Genomic DNA, 19,772 nt, shown 5'->3' with positions numbered 1-19,772 from the left:
TTTTATTGTAACATTTTCAATAAAAAAATCTATAATGTACCTACTAAAGAAGATCACAATAATTCAAAATCAGTCCGATTCAAACATGAACCAGTCTTCTGAAATAACTTGAATTACCTAACTGTACAACCTCGACAATCTAATCTAAATTAGTTTAAACTATCCCACTGACCAAAAGTTTCACTATTCTGTGCAAGAGCAAAACCTGATCTTCCCTCTTGGGGAAACCAGATTTTGCCTTCGATTTAGATATCGATAACGAATAGGCAATGATTATTATTTAAAAGTTAACCTACTTTACAATAGATACCTTATCGATCTAAATAATGCAAGTTATGTACGTAATAAAAACATCGATAAATAAATTGATAACAGTGTGTAATGACTCATGCTGCACTCCTAACAGACTTGGGACCTCGTAACCGCCTTTTCTTACACTAACATGACTAATGCGTATTGTAAACGTCCTTGCATACGCTGAATAAGGCGCCAGTCTAATGTGCTAGCTGCTGTTCACTAATATGCCTAGTTAGCAAGCCAGTCATAGCTATTGATTCTATGAAATAACATGTATAGGACGGACCCCAAACACTGGGAAAAGAAGACTCTATTTTCGCTACAAATAAAATACAAGAATTACCCGCGACTTCGTCCGCGTGGACTATTTAAATAAAAATGATTAATCGTGTATGTACTTGGAATCAGATCAAATATGTCGTGCCAAGTTCCGTTTACTCGATCTAGGCTTACGACTTATGTGCCAACTGCCAACTCCCAACAATATGACAGTCATTTAACAGCAAATTATAACGCGTAAAATTTAACTCCTCACGCGCCAATTTAACTTTTTGTGTCAAATTTCATATCAAAAGTACGATTTTAGTCCTGATTTTAAAGGTGAACCGTACTTTTGACATGACGGCTGACCGTCCGTTAAAATGGCGCGTGAGGAGTAATTTTTTATGGACTACACCTGCAGGGTGATTTGCTAACTCAGGTTTTAACACTGAATGATAGGCATGGAGCTTATTTTTTAATCCGTTGAAGGTTTTCTACCAAAAAAATAGTTTTTAATATCACCAGTGAAGCAGCAATGTAGAACTAACCAACCTCGGTGGCTATCATTTAGTGTTAGACACTGAGTTAGAGAATCACCTAGCAGGACTAATCCGAAGCCTTGGGCACCTTTGATGTGTCATTATGGCGTGAACGAGTAACTAACTAAAATTCAAGCATCCACATTCATAACACCACTAAATAAATAAAATTAATAAAATAAAAATTGCTATTAAAGATTAATATTGCCATAAAAATTGAATGATTTAATTATCAATAAGTGGTTTATATCACCATCTTAATTTGTATGGGACTTTTGTCCGACACAGACACGCCAGCCCCATTACAATCTAAATTACTTAATGAAATGCAACAGATACAATCATAGATATAACTAAAGAAATATTACTGCCTATGCAGGGTTTCAGAAGGCTGAATAACCACACGAACTGGAGAATTGAATCGAAGAACTGTCACACGTGGAAAGATGAAAGATAATACCTAACTGAAATCAGTAAGGAGTTGGGGTCTCGACTCTTGTTTTAAATAGATTAACCAGATACGACTATATGTATTACAGCTGCATGTGCAAATAGTTAATGAGTTAAAAAGATATAAAACGTGCGGTTGTGAATCAGAGCGATCTCTACTCGGTAGTGCTACGCTTCGGACCGTAAAATGTTCACCAACCAGGTAGGGTTGCCTACGATTAGAAAAAAAAAATTAAACAGCGATACTGTTTTTCTTGGCATAGTGTTATAAGTATACTAGATCATACCCGCGGCTTCGTCCACGTGGATATAGGTTTTTATCCTTGGCAAACTTCTGAATAAAAACCAATTCCGTTCAGTAGTTCTTGCGTTACCTTTAATATTTTGTTTTGCTCCAAGCGTCTTTGAGGTTGGAAATTTTAATTTGTAATTACGGTATACTAAAATAGAAAATGATCAAAGAGTTGAAAAGGTAATCAGAAGCCACAAAGCAAAATAAGAAGAAGAAGAAAGTTTATACAGTTAAAAGCAAACATTCACTAATTGAGTAAGTATCTAATGAATGATGGAAATACAGATTAATAAGCAAATGGTGTTAGATTAGAGCTTTCTGGCGCACAATATGAATTTTTAGGTTTCCTCAAAAGGAAAAACGGAACCCTTGTAGATTCACTCTGTTGTCTGTCTGTCTGTCAAGAAACCTATAGGGTACTTTCCATTGACCTAGAATGATGAAATTTGGCTGGTAGGTAGGTCGTATAGCTGACATGAGGGGGAAAATCTGAAACCGTGAATTTGTTCTTACATCACAAGAAAAAAAAAATATGTCCATGAACCAATATGGCTATTTTCATCTTTCAAAGTAAGATTACTATACCAAGTTGGGTATATGAAAGGGATTTACGGATTTACTTGTACATTTTAAAACAGATTTTTATTTATTTTTAGGCATAATAGTTTTTGATTTATCGTTCAAAATGTCGATAAAACACGATTGTAGTACGGAACCCTCAGTGCGCGGGTCTGACTCGCACTTGGCTGGTTTTTGGTTTAATCCTTGTTACCTAAGTGATTTTTGGAAAGGCCCGAGACTGATCGGTTGTTTTGTTTGAATTTTGTTCTTAGTGGATACTAACAAAACTTATGTACTATTTTTGAAGAAAGCACATAAAAATAACTGTACTATTCTAATATTTTTTCCCCCAGACAATTAGGTCGCAGAAAATTGACGTTATCAGCTAGAATCATTGGGTATTATCACAGTCCTTAACAAGTAAATTAGCAAATACATTATCCATTAGAAATAATTGATTTGTGATAGAGTTAATTACGATACGTTCTGTCTATTAGGTATTATATAAGCGCTTTGGAAAAATGTACCTATTCGAATAGGTATGTACCTACCTACTTAATCAAAAAGTTTCTCTTCTTTTCTCTTATATAGCGTTGATCGTAATATATATACCATTAAATAGTTAGATAATATATGCGATGGTGGCTTCTTCAAAATTTTCCATACCTACAGTATCAACAATAGACCGTCAAAGGATTTCCTGTGAATAAAAATGTACATGAATAAATTATTGAATAAATATCGAAATTAGTCACGTAATAATCGTGCGGGCTGAATTTTAAATATACTCGACATCATATTGATTACCTACTCGATTAGGTTAAGTATATCGAATTGGATTAGATTCGCATTACATGTGGAATCATATTAGACATTATGTAGTACGTAATCTTCGATTGCAACGGTATAAAATATAACGTTGCGAATTGCATTTAAGTTACGCATATTTTAACACGCCGTGGTTTATCACAAATGAAGAACTCCATCAGAACCTGAACGTAATATCAATAAAGGAGGAAGTTCGGGGGCTAGCGAAACGCTTAAAAGAACGGCTTCTGATGCATCCGAATCCACTAGCCACCAGGCTCTTAATTGAGGACTACCCGAGACGCCTAAAGAGAAAATATATTCTCGACCTCGCTTCTTCATAGGCAATAAAGAGTTGAGTGCTAGCTCCTAAAGAGGAGCAGCCGCTACAAAACAATATCCTACACCTAATTTGCTAAAAGTCCTCGGACTGATCGCAAATCACAAAATAAAAAAATAAAAGTTACAAATATTTTCCTGAGTGTTCCTAGTTTTACCTGACAATTGCCTTAGGAAACATAACGGCAAATCAAAAATTTATGCGGCAAATAGAGAATAAAATATCATAAAATGTCATATTATCAGGGAGACAGCATCAAGACCGGGAGCCGCAGCAGAAACAGCTGAAAACGGCAAGCGGCGCAAGTAGGTATGCCTCTCTTATCGAGAGTTACATTTTTGTTTCGTTTGCCGCGGACACCCTGGGGCCATGGAGTCTTAGTGCTAAAAAAATTTTACAAGACATTTCACCGCGATTAGAAGATCCCGAATCTTCGCTGTCCGTCCGTCTGTCTGTCAGAGGACCGTACTTATCTCGTGAGCCGTAATAGCACGGTAATGTTATAGATAACATTACCGTGGTAATAGGTACCTAGGTTGAAATTTTCACAGAATATGTAAGTACCTACATATTCCTATTATTGCCGCTATAACAAGAAATCATAAAAATTTAAAAGTTATTTCTTGTACGGTGGTACGGAACTCTTCCCCTGCGAGTCCGACTCATACTTGACTGATTTTTTCCTACTTTCACAAGCATTAAAATTCCCTGATTGAACTCGGGGCTCCAGGTACCTCTCACATTATTCAGTCGTGACTCAGAGATGTGCGAAAAAGCAAACCTTTATGCACGAGTTCTAATCGCACAATCGATCTTAGAACTTCAATCGTGACTAACGTTGATACTAAATCTGATAGCAGTGAAATCTATGTGATGCCTTTTAACTTCATAATCTATGCGATTTCTTATTCCATGTTAATGTCCAAGGCTCTAGCTCAACGGGAAGTGAGCTTAAAATCTACTGCAAACTTTTTTTCGATAAACTAACTGACACAAAAACTGACAAACAGACAGACAAGAAAGCAAGTTAAGTAGTGTTGCATTGTCATCCATTCCCAACCTATGCTCATCGGGAAGTTAGTTTAAAATCGATTACAAGATTTGTTCCAGACAGACAAACAGGCCGACAAGAAAGCGAGTTAAAACGTGTTAAAAACTCAGTTTAATTTACTCTTGAACTCTATTATCCTAATGAATGTCATGGTTGAAATTATGGACTTCGGAAATGAAATACATACCTACTTACTTCTTAATATTTATAACATTAGGAAAGCAAGTGCTACTACAGTACGCGCCCGAAAGTACATCGACCTTTAGAATGACATTTCGGCTTTGTAGAGCGCTGTCCCTGTCTCTCATATTTTTGCCGGTCTCAACGACAGAGACAGTGCTCTACAAATCAGCTATCTCCTTCTAAAGGTACTTTCTACAGTAGGTCTCTAAACATACCTACATTAAACATACATTAATGGTCTATTTCTTTCTTTACAGATAGCGCCTGGATAAATTTGCTTTTGGAGGTGACAATCAAAGTAAGTACCTACCTAATAAAAAACTTTTAACTTTTATAAGCTTAAGCTAACACTCGTATATTTTCGGTAATGGCCGAATATTTTTTAAAAATCAGACAGAAACTGACCGCCTAGCGTGTTAATAAAAACGTGTTAAAACGTATACCTAATCTGTATCACGGAAGCCCTAAAACACAAAAAATATCTTTGAAACTTGTTTTGAGACCTTGATTGTTGTTTAACATGTTATGTATCGTCATTGACTTATATATTACTTCATATGGACAGGGCTATTGAACAAACAAAATGGCACCGACTCAGTAGTGCTTTATTAGCACCAATGCAACCTCAGTGACGTCTGGATTTCGAACGGGTCGGTGACTAGTACCTCAGAGGTGGCGCTTGACCATATCTTGTCATTTAAATATCGATCTGTATCGTCGATTAGTCGACAAATCAGAAGCTCCAAAAAGTAACACTCCAAATGAGGCTACTGTTCTACAATACAAAGAATTGCCGAATAAGCATCTGCGAATTGTTGCAGATTGCGCAACCCGAGGTCGATGGCACCCGCAGCACCCGCAATCGATCGCACCAAACTCTTTTATTGTTCCTTTGTACCTAGTGCAGTACCTACTGTCTAGTAACTGCTTTAGGTACTAATCACATCATTTCACTTGAATCGCTTCATGCTTTTTAACTTTGCAGGCTTTGTTATTGCTCAAAATACCTACGTTTATGATCAACATGTCGATAGTCTTATTTTTTGCAAAACTATACTATAAAACATCATCATCATCGGACACGAAAGCTTTTATAAACCTCGTGTCCCAAAAGCTGATCCACGCGTCTGGTGACCCAAGAGCTGGTGCTTATTTCGCTCAACGGTTGAGCCTTGCCGTTCAGCGAGGTAATAGCGCCAGTGTTTTGGGCACAATGCCCATAAATGACCATTTGGACGGCGTATATTTTTTGTAAATATAAATTTTTTTGTGATAAGTTTTTCTGTATGTATATACTATATATAGTTTTTTCTATAAAACTACATAGATGATGCCCGCGACTGCGTCCGCGTGGATTTAGGTTTTTAAGAATCCCGTGGGAAGTTTTTTGATTTTCCGGGATAAAAAGTAGCCTATGTCCTTACCCGGGATGCAAGCTATATCCTGTACCAAATTTCGTCAAAATTTGTTAACGGATGGGTCGTGAAAGACTAGCAGACAGATAGACAGACAGACAGAAAGACACACTTTCGCATTTATAATATTAAGTATGGATATTGGTATAATACGTCCCTATATATTATACTTGACTTACTTAACGGGTACTATACCTACTTGATGGGTTGCGAAGCTGAAGTGGCAATGGGCAGGGCACATAGTTCGTAAAACCGATAGACGTTGGGGTCCCAAGGTGCTGGAATGGCGACCTCGCACCGGAAGACGCAGTGTTGGAAGACCCCTCAATAGGTGGACGGACGACATCAGACGAGTCGCAGGGAGCCGCTGGATTCAGACGGCGCAAGACCGTGGCATGTGGAAGTCCCTACAAGAGAACTATGTCCAGCAGTGGACGTCTATCGGTTGATGATGATGATGGTGATATACTTGACTGAATACCGCGAGTACGTACATATTTCGTTGAGATATTATAATAATTTGTATTCTTTTACCAAATTTTCCGAATCAAACAATCAATTGCCATCGTCAAATTCATTAAAACACTTTCTGACCAACAAAGTTGTTCACAAATGGAATAAATTGCCCAAGGATGTGGTTATGTCAAGTTCTGTAAACCAGTTCAAGAATAGATTAGACAAACATTTGGAAAACTCGAAGCACTTCTGATATAGACGCTTCAGCGAAAGCTGTTTAGTCTATCTTCTTTTCTTTTCTTTTTTCTATATATAAAAATGAATCACTGAATGTGTTGCTGATCGCAAATCTCGAAAACCGCTAAACCAATTTCGCTAATTCTTTTTTCATAATATTCCTTGAAGTACGGGGATGGTTCTTACGGAGAGAAAAATTTAAAAAACATCCTGAAAAATAATCGACTGTTACTTTAGGCGGTAGGTACGAAGTTCGCCGGGGCAGCTAGTTAAAAATAAAAACACTCAATGTCGATAGTTCAAATAAGTGAACGTGTTCTCGGTCTATTTGGTATAATTTCATTTCTCAAATGGCATTGGAGGTTGCAATGTGGTGTTGCAAAAACCTGCGCCCGCGCACCGGCGACCGGCGCAGCGTACCAACCAAACGGAAAAACAAACATTAATTTTGTTGGAAGCCTTGCCTGCATAGTTTGATAAGATAAATATGACCATCTATAAAATACTAGATGATGCCCGCGACTTGGGAACTTTTCAATTTTCCGGGATAAAAAGCCTATGGCTTTCCCCGGGATATAAGCTAACTCTTTACCAAATTTCATCAAAATCGGTTGAACGGTTGGGCTGTGAAAAGCTAGCAGACAGACAGACACACTTTCGCATTTATAATATTAAGTAGGTGCGGATATATTTTTAGACATGCATTTTTTACGGAATAGGTACAATGCCATATAAAATTGCAGGGTTATTTTCTATTGTGTTTTTCTAAAGTCGTATTTTTATACGATATAGTTATCTTACTTCGAAAATTGAAAATAATAATTATTAGTTCATGACCACAATTTATATTTTTACAGACAGACAATCTTATAAGGGTTCCGTTTTTCCTTTTGAGGTACGGAACCCTAAAAATCACGTTTTGCTCCAAACAAGAAAATGATCATCCGCGTCATACGATTTAATTAATCCATACTCCATACTAATATTATAAATGCGAAAGTGTGTCTGTCTGTCTGTCTGACTGCTAGCTTTTCACGGCCCATCCGTTCAACTGATTTTAATGAACTTTGGTACAGAGATAGCTTGCATCCCGGGGAAGGACATAGGCTACTTTTTTCAAAGGGTTCCCACGGGATTATTAAAAACCTAAATCCACGCGGATGAAGTCGCGGGCATCATCTAGTATACAATAATTGATAAATACTAAATAGTTAACAATACATCAACCTAAACTCACTTCACTTCAACTTCACTATATTTAACTTTTTCCTACGTCCGTCTGTTACGGAGTTTTTGTAATCGGTCTAACACTAACAATCGTTTTTATGTGCATTTATCGATATAATACCGTAATATTGGAGATTGCATAAATACGAGTCTGCGCAGTAGGTAGTCGACGCCGGCGCAGCGTAACTGACGCGCCGCCGCGCCGACCGCGATCATAAAAATAATGTATCTAATAATAATTAACATATATATAAAAATAAATATATTACCATATAAATAAACTTTTATACTTACGTATCTAAAATATATAAAAAAAATTAACTAAAATATTCACGATTGTAATATAACATGTATAATGTATACATTTATGTAACGAAACTGTGATAGTGATATGAAAAAGTTTGACGACAGTTTTAAACACAACACTTCAGAAATGTAAAGGAAAGTGAAAAGTGGAAATAAAGTAGTTTTCAATTTAATAAAACATATTCACAATGCTAAATTAATAGCCTGGAGACATACCTACCATAAAAATAAGAACCATAAAAATATTAAACTCTATCTATCAATCTTCGAAAACTGTCTCATGAACACAAATTAAATGAAAAGTGATTATATTATTTTAAGCTTCAGCATAGATAGGTAATGCAACCTATGTAACCAATTAAATCATTAGGTAAATCTAAATATAACAGATATATATCAGCATTTTGCCCTCGGCTTTACATGTGTAAAATTAACACTGACTTTCGCGTTCCTAGTTAAGTATGTTAGTGGTCAAGTAGACCAATTTTCATCAAAAAGCAGTGCTTAGTCTATTATGTTATGTTTATACAAACGTGTTAGTTTTAATCGATGTGTTTTTGAACGATCTCGAGTTTTGTAGATACGTGTCTACAAACAAATGTACCTACAGACCATTGACAAACTATTACCATTTTAATAGGTAGAAAAAATATTAAATAGCTATGCTTCTATCTAGGTTTCTTTATTATAATTCAGAATTCAGATACAAGTTAGCCCTTGTCTGCAATTTCACCTGTAATGATCATGATGATGACAGTTTTCCTTTACGTTTCTACACGGCATCGTAACGGAACGCTAAATCGCTTGGCGGTACGGCTTTGTCGGTAAGGTGGTAACTAACCACGGCCGAAGCCTCCCACCACTCACCAGTCCAAACCAGAAACTTAGAAATTATTAAATTCCAAACCCCTGCCGGGAATTGAACCCGAGACCTCCCACTAATAAGACCACAGCGCTTACCACTGCACCAGGGAGGTCGTCAAAGTTAGCTGGTATAATGTTATAATATCGTCGTTACGCTTGACGGAAAGAAAGTTAGCAAAATATACCTACCTACCTAGTTACACTGGAATGCAGATGTGAGCCGGTGGAACTTATGTCGCTCAGGAATGTCGCCTCCTCAAGGACGTTTTACCATTTCTCGAGTGGAACCAAATGTGCATGAGTCAAGTTATACTTGATATCCGTTGCGAATGGTACTGACATCTTTTGCACTGTAACTCACTCATTAGGAAAATATTTTGACCAAATCCATACCTCAGTTCTAAAGTGTAACAAGTCTGAAATTCAGTAAGTTTCAGATTAGTATGCGACCTATCGCACACCCATCTGAAACTTGTTTCTGTTTCTGAAAATTTCAGACTTGTTACACATAGCTTCCATATCATTATCCAACATTTTCAAAGAGAAAAGGGTTTTGGCCATAGTCTACCACGCTGGCCATGTGCGGATTGGTAGACTTCACACACCTTCGAGATCATTTTTTCCTTCACCGTTAAATCAAGTGATATTAAATTTCATTAATTTTTCGTGGCGTAATTGTATTTCTCATGAGTTATTTACTTTTTTTTTTTTTTTTTTTTACTACAATAAAAGTTAAAGCTAGCCTTATCTAATTACTATATAAATCATGACCGCGTGGAATGGTGCCAAGAATACTGGCTGCATTTCCGCGCTGGACAGCCAGGCTGATCCGCTGCGCAAAAAATGAGCCAGCCCTTCTGTCACCAGTTGAGGCTATTAATCGCGGTGAAATGTCTCGTAAATTAATTATTTATTAATTTATAAATTAATTATTTATGTGCGTTTTAATTAATTTCATTAATTAAAACGCACATAACGTCGAATGTTAGAGGTGCATGCCCGGGATCGAACCCCCGACCTCCAATTAGAAGGCGGACATCCTAAACACTAGGCTCACAGCTTATTTAGTAATAAGTATTAGGTATGTCGGTATTTGTAACAGGACGTTTTCGCAAACCGGTCGCGTTCGCGGGGAAGTATTAAGTTTTCACGTCTCTAATTAAAAACAGAACATGCTATAGGTAGGTATGTACTTGTTTCGAAATGCTGTTAATATCTGCAGTGCGCAGCGCGTAGGTTTCACTCGGCTGTGATAAAAAATATTTATACCTACCTAAGAGTGAAAAGGATCGTTAACTAACTTTAAACCTACTGAACCGATTTATAATAAATATTTCACCATCAGAAAGCTACTTTATCCAGATGTATAAGCATTGATTTAATAAATCAATGTGTATAAGTCGTAAAATACATACCTATATAATGCACCTTGGACTTTTTTTTTTTTGTTCAGATACAAGTTAGCCCTTGACTGCAATCTCACCTGGTGGTAAGTGATGATGCAGTCTAAGATGATAGCGGGCTAACCTGGAAGGGGTATGGCAGTTTTTATTAAACCCATACCCCTTTGGTTTCTACACGGCATCGTACCGGAACGCTAAATCGCTTGGCGGCACGGCTTTGCCGGTAGGGTGGTAACTAGCACATAAAGATGAGACCACAGCGCTTACCACTGCGCCAGGGAGGTCGTCAAAAAGGTCGTCGGATGAAGTCACATGCAAAAGCAGGTATACTTATATAAAATTCCAAGTATGTTTTCAGTGTCAAATAAATGATCAAAGGTATATGCGATGACAAATTAACGGTAACTTGCTGATACACATAGCTGTATATCAAAGTAATCATGTACGTATCAATCAAAGAAATAGTTGTATTCAAGTCAATCGAGCAAAGTAGAGCGGCTGCTGTGCAACGAGATATTTCTTAAGATTCCTGTTCAGAGAGCGTGAAGCCCAGCATACGATGTGTGAAAACAGAGTTGTTGCACACAAATCTCAAAGCAATTGAGAGGATCCAAATATCTGCCAGTCTTTTTCGCAGATAGGTACCATTGTAAAATACAATTCTAGTCCCGCAGAGCTAATTATGATCATTACTAGCTGACCGCCCCGGCTTCGCTCGGGTGGAATTTAGAAAATCGAGGTGGGGGTTGAATTTCCAAAAATCCTGAAACACGTATTTCTTCATTTGTGACCGAAAGCCCAACAAATACCAATTTTCATGCAAATAACTTATAAAATGACGGACTTTCGTACAAACTTTCATACCCTATAATTTAAAGCCGCTTGGTAGTAGAATTTTCAAAAATCGTGAAATAGGTACGACGTATTTTTTATTTTTAACCGAAAGCTTAAATACCAATTTTCATCGATGTAACTTTAAAAATGAGGCACATTCATACAAACTTCCATCCCCTATTTAACCCACTTAGGGGTGAAATTTCAAAAAACGCTTTCTTACTGGATACCGACGCTTTACAAAGAACACATTTTTCAAATTTTCATGTCTCTAGGACCAGTTTTAGGCTGTGCGTTGATATAATTATAAGTCAGTCAGTCAGGTCTTTGAATTTTATATATAAAGATTTACTAGCATAATATACCCGCAATTTCGTCCGCCTGGCGTAGGTACACAAATTTCGTGCCCTTTACCCCAAACCAAACCTTTTTCAAACTTTCAGCTTTTATAAAATAACGAAGGTCTGGCACGCGCTGGCTCTCTCTCTAGTAGGTACTTACCTAGTAGGAATAAAACTGGTTTTGTAGCAAATGTAGGGCAAACCAAGTTTCGTTTAGATTTGCACAGTCGTGCCATTTCAAAGTGAAACCTGATAACACTATTTCTTATCAGAATCTCAGATACATTCCCAGTAAAGGAAACACTGATAAAATTTAACTAACAGTTACACATACACATAAGGTTGTGCAATATAGGTAATAAATAGGTAGGTATCTACCTAAATCAGATAGGTTGCATTGAAGTTGATATTAAAATCTTTAGATTTTTATGATTAGGTACCTTGTTAAACTGTTTTCCTTTAAAATCTGTTTACAATACTTACGTATAATATTGCACTAGCTTATGCTCGCGACTTCGACCGCGTGGACTACACAAATTTCAAACCCCTACTTTACCCCCTTAGGGATTGAATTTTAAAAAATATTTTCTTAGCGGATGTCTACGTTACAATAGTTATCTGCATGCCTAACCCAATCCGTCTAGTAGTTTGAGCTGTGCGTTAATAGATCTGTCAGCCAGTCAGTCAACTTTTCCTTTTATACATTTAGATTTAAAGATTTAGCTGATGTACCCTATTGCAAGCGGAATTAATTAATCACTTGCATCAAAATATAAGAAAGCCTGCGCCTTTAACATCCTACTCTATGGCTATAACCACAGGACTCAGGGACTCAGACTCAGGACAGTAATAAGGGTTATTAACTCAAGCGGTCATTCCTCTGCTTCGAATTCGCTAAAGTTTCGCTAAAGTTTGTCCGTACTCTTCCGTTGTATGACAAGCGATAGAGAAGCGAAACTGCCTGTTCTAACACAGAAGTTTACTATATGACCATTTCTTTCCCACGCGATTTCGAGCGATGGGGCCCGAGTCCCGACGACCGGCCCGTTACTTTGCTTCGCCGCGTTTTGTCCGCCATTTTGTGAATGTTTCGCGACTGTTTCGCATGCGACCTGTATTCTGTGGCATTCAGTTTGGTAGTGAAAATAATAATAATTCGTTATGGATGTTAATTTTACTGAGAAACTAATTCAAGAGGTCAGAGATAGACCTATTCTTTATTTAATAAGTCATCCGGACTACAAAAATAACACAAAAAAAATACAAGCGTGGCGGGAGATTCAACGGGAATTGAATGTAGAAGGTACGTAACATATTAATTTTAAAGTACTTAATATAATTAAGTAGGTACCTAGCTGATATTATAGACAAGAATATTAGAGGAACGCGGACGGACTAACTGTGGCAGCGTGAATCAAAACGACTCTTAAGCATTGTTTACCATGGTCTGTAATTGGATGGGTGACTTACTTTGAGTACCGTAAAACTACACAACCATAGTCCAGGGCCACAACTATAGTCCTGCTACCTCTTTAAACAAAATCGAATTGTTTTTGACTTGTAGTGACATCTAGTACATTGCTTCGTAGTTTTTACTTGATTTAACCTATAAGTCTACTAGTTTTGTGCTTTTTGGTGAGATGGCGTTGTGAATTTAATTTATTCGTCCTACTGCGAGAGAAACCTGTTTCTAAGACGTGTAAGTACTCTGCAAACTTTTATTCGTAAACACTGGCTAAAGTGAGGAAAAAGACACGGAGTTGAATTCATAAGAAAGGTAATGTTGCTAACATGTATTTGACATATAGTTTTCTCTGTAATTGCACCTATTAATTTTTTTTAAAGATTTTTTAAATAATTTGGTACTTAGGTTTCAACTTTGGTCCTAACGTTTTTTTGGACCATAATTAAAAACCAACATGTTTTATTCCAGAAATGATGTCACGAGACAAGTTTATGAGAAGGAAAGTTGGAGGGCGTGCATATAAGTAGGTACTACAATGATCGCCAAATGGAACTTTGTTTGATTGATATATAAGCAACAAAGTGCTGACCCAGCGTCAAGCTGGTGAAAAATATAAAATTCCGAGAAGCTCGATAATTTTGAAATTAAAAGCGTATCGGGGTAACAAAGTTAGGCAGCCGCCAGGTCTTCAATGTGTGTTTTCAGAAGCCAGCAGCCAGCCAGTTTTATCCAGCATGCAATAGAAATGTGTAACTTTGGCTTCCCTATTACCACAGTTTAACGAATACGATGTTCGATCTGAGATGCATTGTGAAAATGTAGGTACCTTGATAAAAATGGTCGCAAAATAGACCAATTCAAAAATAACTTACCTGGCAAAACCTGGGCAAATATGTTCCTGTGTATATAACATTTGATAAGTAATTTTAAAACATTTGATTTGAGATTAAAAGATTTTTCACAAAATATTCTATTGTAACATGTAATTTAATCAATAAAACCTGATTTGATCCCATTATTTTGTGTTTTTCTTAAAAACTAAACTTCAGGCATTCAAACAAACCATCCAATTATAGTCTGATGTGTCACAATATGCGTCCCGAGTATGATTTATAATTTGAACCATAGTTGGCAACATGCCATACAACAATGGTCCAAATTTAATTTTTTTTTTAATACTTGAAATAACACACGTAACATAGTTTGACTTGGGGTGTTAACTTACTATGTTCTACTTTATCTAAAAACATCAATAGGTATTAAATATGTTAATCCATTCTCTAGTGGAAAAAGAACAAATTTAAAAATTGGCAAATCAGGACCATACTTGTGTAGTTTTACGGTACCTATTTATTTCAATTTGGTCTTTTCGTTTCTTCGATTCTTATCATGACCTAATAACCGTAAAGTCAAAATATCTATCATTGCGTCGAATCTGGGACTCATCGCATTATTATCGCAAATCTTCTACCATTAAAGGGGTCAGGACCCTCAGCAATGTATTGAACATAATCTCTAACGTCAAATTTTGCTATAAAATATGTACCATGCTATCAATCGAAATCCTAAGTCTATTCTGGGCTAGGAAAGCACCTAAATCGTCTTCAATGTAATATTTTTACTCCAAAACCACTTTAAATTGTAATTTATAAACGTTATTTTTTATTAATATACCTACCTAAATATATTATAATTAACTTACCGGTTTCAATTATAAATTCTCGGCGCTTTATCTTGCATGCCTACTTTATTTTGAGAGATACTAATAAAATATTATTTTTAACAAATCATTATATTATTTCAGTTAAAATTTTGAAATCAAAATGGAAGAATCTGAAAGACACGTACAATAAATATAAACAATCTAGACAAATCACTAGTAGCCAAGCTGCCAAAAAGCTATCTAACTGGGCCTGGGCAGATCACATGAATTTTATGGACCCGTCATTTTCGCCGAACGATACACAAATCAGTACAGAACTCTCATCTGCAAAATATGTAGAACATGATACTAGTTCTACATCTGGACAAAGCAGGGAAGTTAAGCAAGAAATTGAATTTTCTGCTGTAGAAGAAACACAAAATGCGCAAGAAATATATCCAATGGTCCAATATCTGCATAATAGGAGAAGATCCCGGACCCGTGAAGATAAAGTAGAAGTGAAATGTGATGGTGTAGACTTATTATTTTTAGGATACGCTGATACATTCAAAAAGCTTTCTACAAGAAAACAAGTGTCTGTTAAATTTGACATCGCAAAGGTTTTAATGGAGGCTGAACTCAGTGATCTTCAAGATACTGCAGCAAATCCTGAAAGTTACTCGACAGCTTCAGGAAGTTACTCGATGGCTCGAAAATCACTCTATGATCAGTAACGTGACGATTACGATCAATGATGCTGCAAAATATAACATTCTTTCAAACAGCTATAGTGATAATTCTTTTTTGCATCATATGGATTGTGACGACTACAAAAATGTAAATAATAAGATAGGTAAGTAGTAACTGAAAAAAACAACATAAATTCTGGGCATTTTACTCAATTCCGTCAATAATAAACGTCAAAGGATTTTACTTAATGAAGATATTATTGTTGTATTATATACCTATGTATTTTTAAATAAATACTTAATTCAAATTCATAATCTTTATTTCTTCTTCTTCCAAAAAGGAGTAGCTTCTCAATTCGGTGCTCTTTTCTTTCTATGTGTGTACACCGATTGCTCCGAGATTTCTGAACCGATTTTCAAATATTTTTTTGTACGTTGATATATATATCACATAATAAATAGATACATAATATTATGTTTTTGTGAAGTTCTGCTACATGTAACGATTTCACTTAGTAGGTATATTTATTTCGTGAAAGAGGTACAGGCGTAAGTAGCAACAGATCTATCAAACCATCAACCACCAACCACCATCTAAATATTTAAGAGACTTAGATCTAAAGCTGTGAAGGAACAAAAGCACTAAACAATTTTAATTATAAAGCCATCATACCTTTCATTAGGTATATACATAGGTAGTAAACATAAAAATATCTAAAATCTACTGAAGGATGATATCGTAATACGTGATAAACCAATGGATGTCTTCGGATGGATATAGGTCTTTCGAGTATTGCTAGTGCTAAATAATTCGTTTTATAACCGACATCTTAGAATGACAAAAATAATAATCCCATGCAATAAAAAATGTGATCTATAATAATGTATAATAATCGCACCAATGTCGACTACTGTGTCGGAGATAGTGATAGTGCTGAAAACTGATGCACTTGATGTAGTGCGGTTGTTAGAGGCCTGGTGGCGAGGACTCTTGCTTCTGGCGCGACTGTTCGTCTACTGCTGCCGTCTGCTCAACCAAGTACTTAATGGTAGGCTCTTAGTTTTACTTCTGGCATGGCGTTTTGTTTGCTGCTGCTACTGTGAAAGTACTGTATATCGGCCTTTAGAATGACATTTCGGCTTTGTAAAGCGTTGTCTCTGTCACTCATACCTATATGACGTTTTGTCGAACTCAACGACTGAGACAATGCTCTACAAATCTGCTATCTCCTCCTAAAGGTCGATGTACATTACTTTCGGCCGCGTACTGTACCTACTATAACGACAATAGCCTAGTAGTAAAAGACTAGTCTGCTATTCGGGGGATCCGGAGTTTGATCCCAAGCACCCATTTGTAACTTTTTGTAGGTATGTGGGTTTTACTTTTAAGCAATTAAATCACTTTCTTTAACGATAAAGGAAAACATCGTGAGAAAACCTGAATACTTACCTGAGAGTTCTCCATAATGTTATCTAAGGACTATTGAAAACTTAATTACTATAGGCAACTTGTTTTAATACCTACATACTTAATTTCTTTCAAAATATTTATGTGTATCTACTTTTCCACATACAAATCTTTTACCTGTGTCAAAACTAAATCCGTCATGCCATATAAATATAAATGCATTTAAACACAAATTGAGATGAGTTTGCTAGCAAGTGTTATTGCGAAGATTCAAACCTATAGTAAGTATATATACACCAAACACCAAAAGTTTTATAAAAAATGTATATAATGTTTTGTAATGCGCTTTGGCACTAGTTGTAAGCATATCAAGCATCTATAATTAAAAAAAAAAAAAAAAAAAAAAAAAATGTTTCATTAGAATTTTTGCCCTTTTTACCGTCGTGTTGATACTAAAAAATTAAGATGATAAACTAGCGATATCACGTTAATGAACACGATAAAAATTAATATCTTTACCTTATCGGCCATCTGATACCGAATACCTGCAAGTTGCGTGCTCTATATTGTTCTCGAAACCCATTCTTTGATTGCATTATGGAGAATCGTGTTGGTGAAATTCTTTAAATAATTCTACTTTACGATTAAATATTTGCGATTTGATTAAAAAGTAAACTTAACAATTTTCATTAGATTTTGGTAATTTATAATCATTGATGGCCAAGGGATTAGCGACCGTGAATTTCAACGATGGGTTGGCAAATTGGCATATTTCCGTGAATTTCAAAATATAAAGCGAAAAAATACGTGTGCTCTCTTCAGTAGAATTCCGGAATGTCTTATAAATATAATAGTTGCCATAGATTTAAAACTAGTCAGTTTCCGTGCGGAACAGACTCATTACTTAGGATCGTCGTTTCCGCAACGAAAATTAAACAGAAAATTGAATAGTGTTGAATTTTACTTGTCTATTTAGTTAAGACTTAAGAAGTGTGTGTATAGGTACAACGAAAAAAAAAGACCATTATGTGTGAATTTTGCGTAATGAATTGGCGGATTAAGTTGGTACACCAAGCTCAGGCATTCCGTAACTTAAAAACTGCCAAACGCGAGTCAGACTCGCGCACCGAGGGTTCCGTACTCGGGTATATTTTTGACTTTTTGTGTTGTCTAAAAACCACCTATAAAATAACTTTCACATTATTGGGTGACATGGATTTGTCATAGTATAATACGTAAAGCCGGATGCAAAACTATTGCAAATGTTAATATGTACATATGTTATAAGTTTTACAAATGTTAACCATAACTACCAATAAAAACTAATCGGATTTTGCAATGGTTATTATAAACTATAAACTCTTGCCTATTTTCAGCAAACATTTTTACGTTGCGATAACGTCACGCTGCGTCGTATGTTAGATATTTTCCAAGGATAAAACTTTCAGAAAGTTAATTAGGTACTTCCCAAGTTATGTTTGGTGGCCTGGTGGCACTTTGTATGACGTTTTCATCTATATTAGGTATATGACTATGACTGACTGATTGACTGATCTATCAACGCACAGCTTAACATACTGGACGTATCAGGCTAAAATTTGGCAATGTTTGGCATGCGGATAGCTGTTATGACGTAGACATCAGCTAAAAAAGGATTCGTGGAAAAATGGAACCCTTATAGGATCACTTTGTTGTCTGTCTGTCTGTCGGTCTGTCACGAAACCTACAGGGTACTTCCGGTTGACCTAGAATCATGAAATTTGTCATGTAGGTAGGTCTTATAGCAGACATTCGGGGAAAAATCTGAAAACCGTGAATTTGTGGTTACATCACACAAAAAAAATTAAATTGTGGTCATGAACTATATAATAATTAGGATTTTCAATTTTCAAAGTAAGATAACTATATCAAGTGGGGTATCATATTAAAGGTCTTTACCTGTACATTCTAAAACAGATTTTTATTATTTTTATGTATCATAGTTTTTGAATTATCGTGCAAAATGTCGAAAAAATACAACCTGCCTGAGCCTGACTCGCACTTGGCCGGTTTTTTTTAGTAATAGGGTCCCGTTGGCACCCTTTCGGGACTGAACCCTAAAATTGGGATTTAATCATTGTCGTCGTCGTCTTAACCGATGAACGTCTACTGCAGGACATAGACTTCTTGTAGGAATTTCTATACTCTTCCATCTTGTGCCGAAACCAACTCTGCGAATTAAGTTATTAAAGTGTGATTTGTGGTTGTTTCCAGAGTTGAAGGTGCCTGAGGAGGTCATGATGGCTCCCAGCGTGTTCCAGAGAAACAAATCGCCGCGCTCCTCGCCCGGAAATTTGCCCAGGAAATTACAGGTAATTTGAATCACCTATTCAGTATTGTGTATTCAATAAGCTCTGCTAACTGGTAGCCTAGTGGTTAGGACGTCCGCCTTCTAATCCCCGACCTATGTCCAGCCGTGGACGTTTATTTGTTGACGACGATATAAAAGTTACTTACTTCTATCTAGTGGTATTGGGTACAATACAATATTGTAACAATATTGAATCTTCATCATCATGATCAACCCATCGCCGGCTCATTACAGAGCACGGGTCTCCTCTTAGAGTGAGAAGGGTTTTGGCCATAGTCTACCACGCTGGCCATGTGCGGATTGGTAGACTTCACACACCTTTGAGAACATTATGGAGAACTCTCAAGCATGCAG

The 19,772-nt window shown here is 36.3% G+C and overlaps 2 protein-coding genes across 6 annotated transcripts in view; both read left to right on the top strand.

Moving 5' to 3' along the window:
- Positions 1-19,772, top strand: part of nuf (rab11 family-interacting protein nuf) — a 94,942-nt gene that overhangs the window by 24,938 nt on the left and 50,232 nt on the right. For 2 of the 5 annotated variants that reach the window (XM_034975227.2, XM_034975226.2), the window contains exons 1-2: positions 16,547-16,709; positions 19,322-19,419. In XM_034975227.2, coding sequence (XP_034831118.1) covers positions 16,562-16,709; positions 19,322-19,419 — 246 coding nt within the window. In that variant the 5' untranslated portion in view covers positions 16,547-16,561. Of the gene's footprint in view, positions 1-5,038; positions 5,080-16,546; positions 16,710-19,321; positions 19,420-19,772 lie in introns of those variants that run through there. The other 3 variants (XM_069502940.1, XM_034975225.2, XM_069502941.1) reach the window with 3 other exon arrangements.
- LOC138403230 (transcription factor Adf-1-like) lies at positions 12,815-16,413 on the top strand. Its single transcript, XM_069502997.1, has 2 exons — positions 12,815-13,167; positions 15,134-16,413. The coding sequence occupies exons 1-2, from the start codon at positions 13,026-13,028 to the stop codon at positions 15,703-15,705; spliced, it is 714 nt and encodes a 237-aa protein (XP_069359098.1). The 5' UTR covers positions 12,815-13,025; the 3' UTR covers positions 15,706-16,413.

This window comes from Maniola hyperantus, chromosome 14 (genome assembly GCF_902806685.2).
Source record: "Maniola hyperantus chromosome 14, iAphHyp1.2, whole genome shotgun sequence".
NCBI classification, from domain to species: Eukaryota; Metazoa; Arthropoda; class Insecta; order Lepidoptera; family Nymphalidae; genus Maniola; species Maniola hyperantus.
Note: the sequence above shows the minus strand (reverse complement) of the source record. Positions and strands in the feature narration are given on the sequence as shown.

What these genes read in the sequence shown, in the direction of transcription:
- LOC138403230 (XM_069502997.1), top strand. Translation starts at nt 13,026, where the DNA reads ATGGATGTTAATTTTACTGAGAAACTAATTCAAGAGGTCAGAGATAGA. An exon ending in ACGGGAATTGAATGTAGAAG is followed by an intron (nt 13,168 to 15,133) that starts GTACGTAACATA and finishes ATATTATTTCAG; the next exon opens with TTAAAATTTTGAAATCAAAA.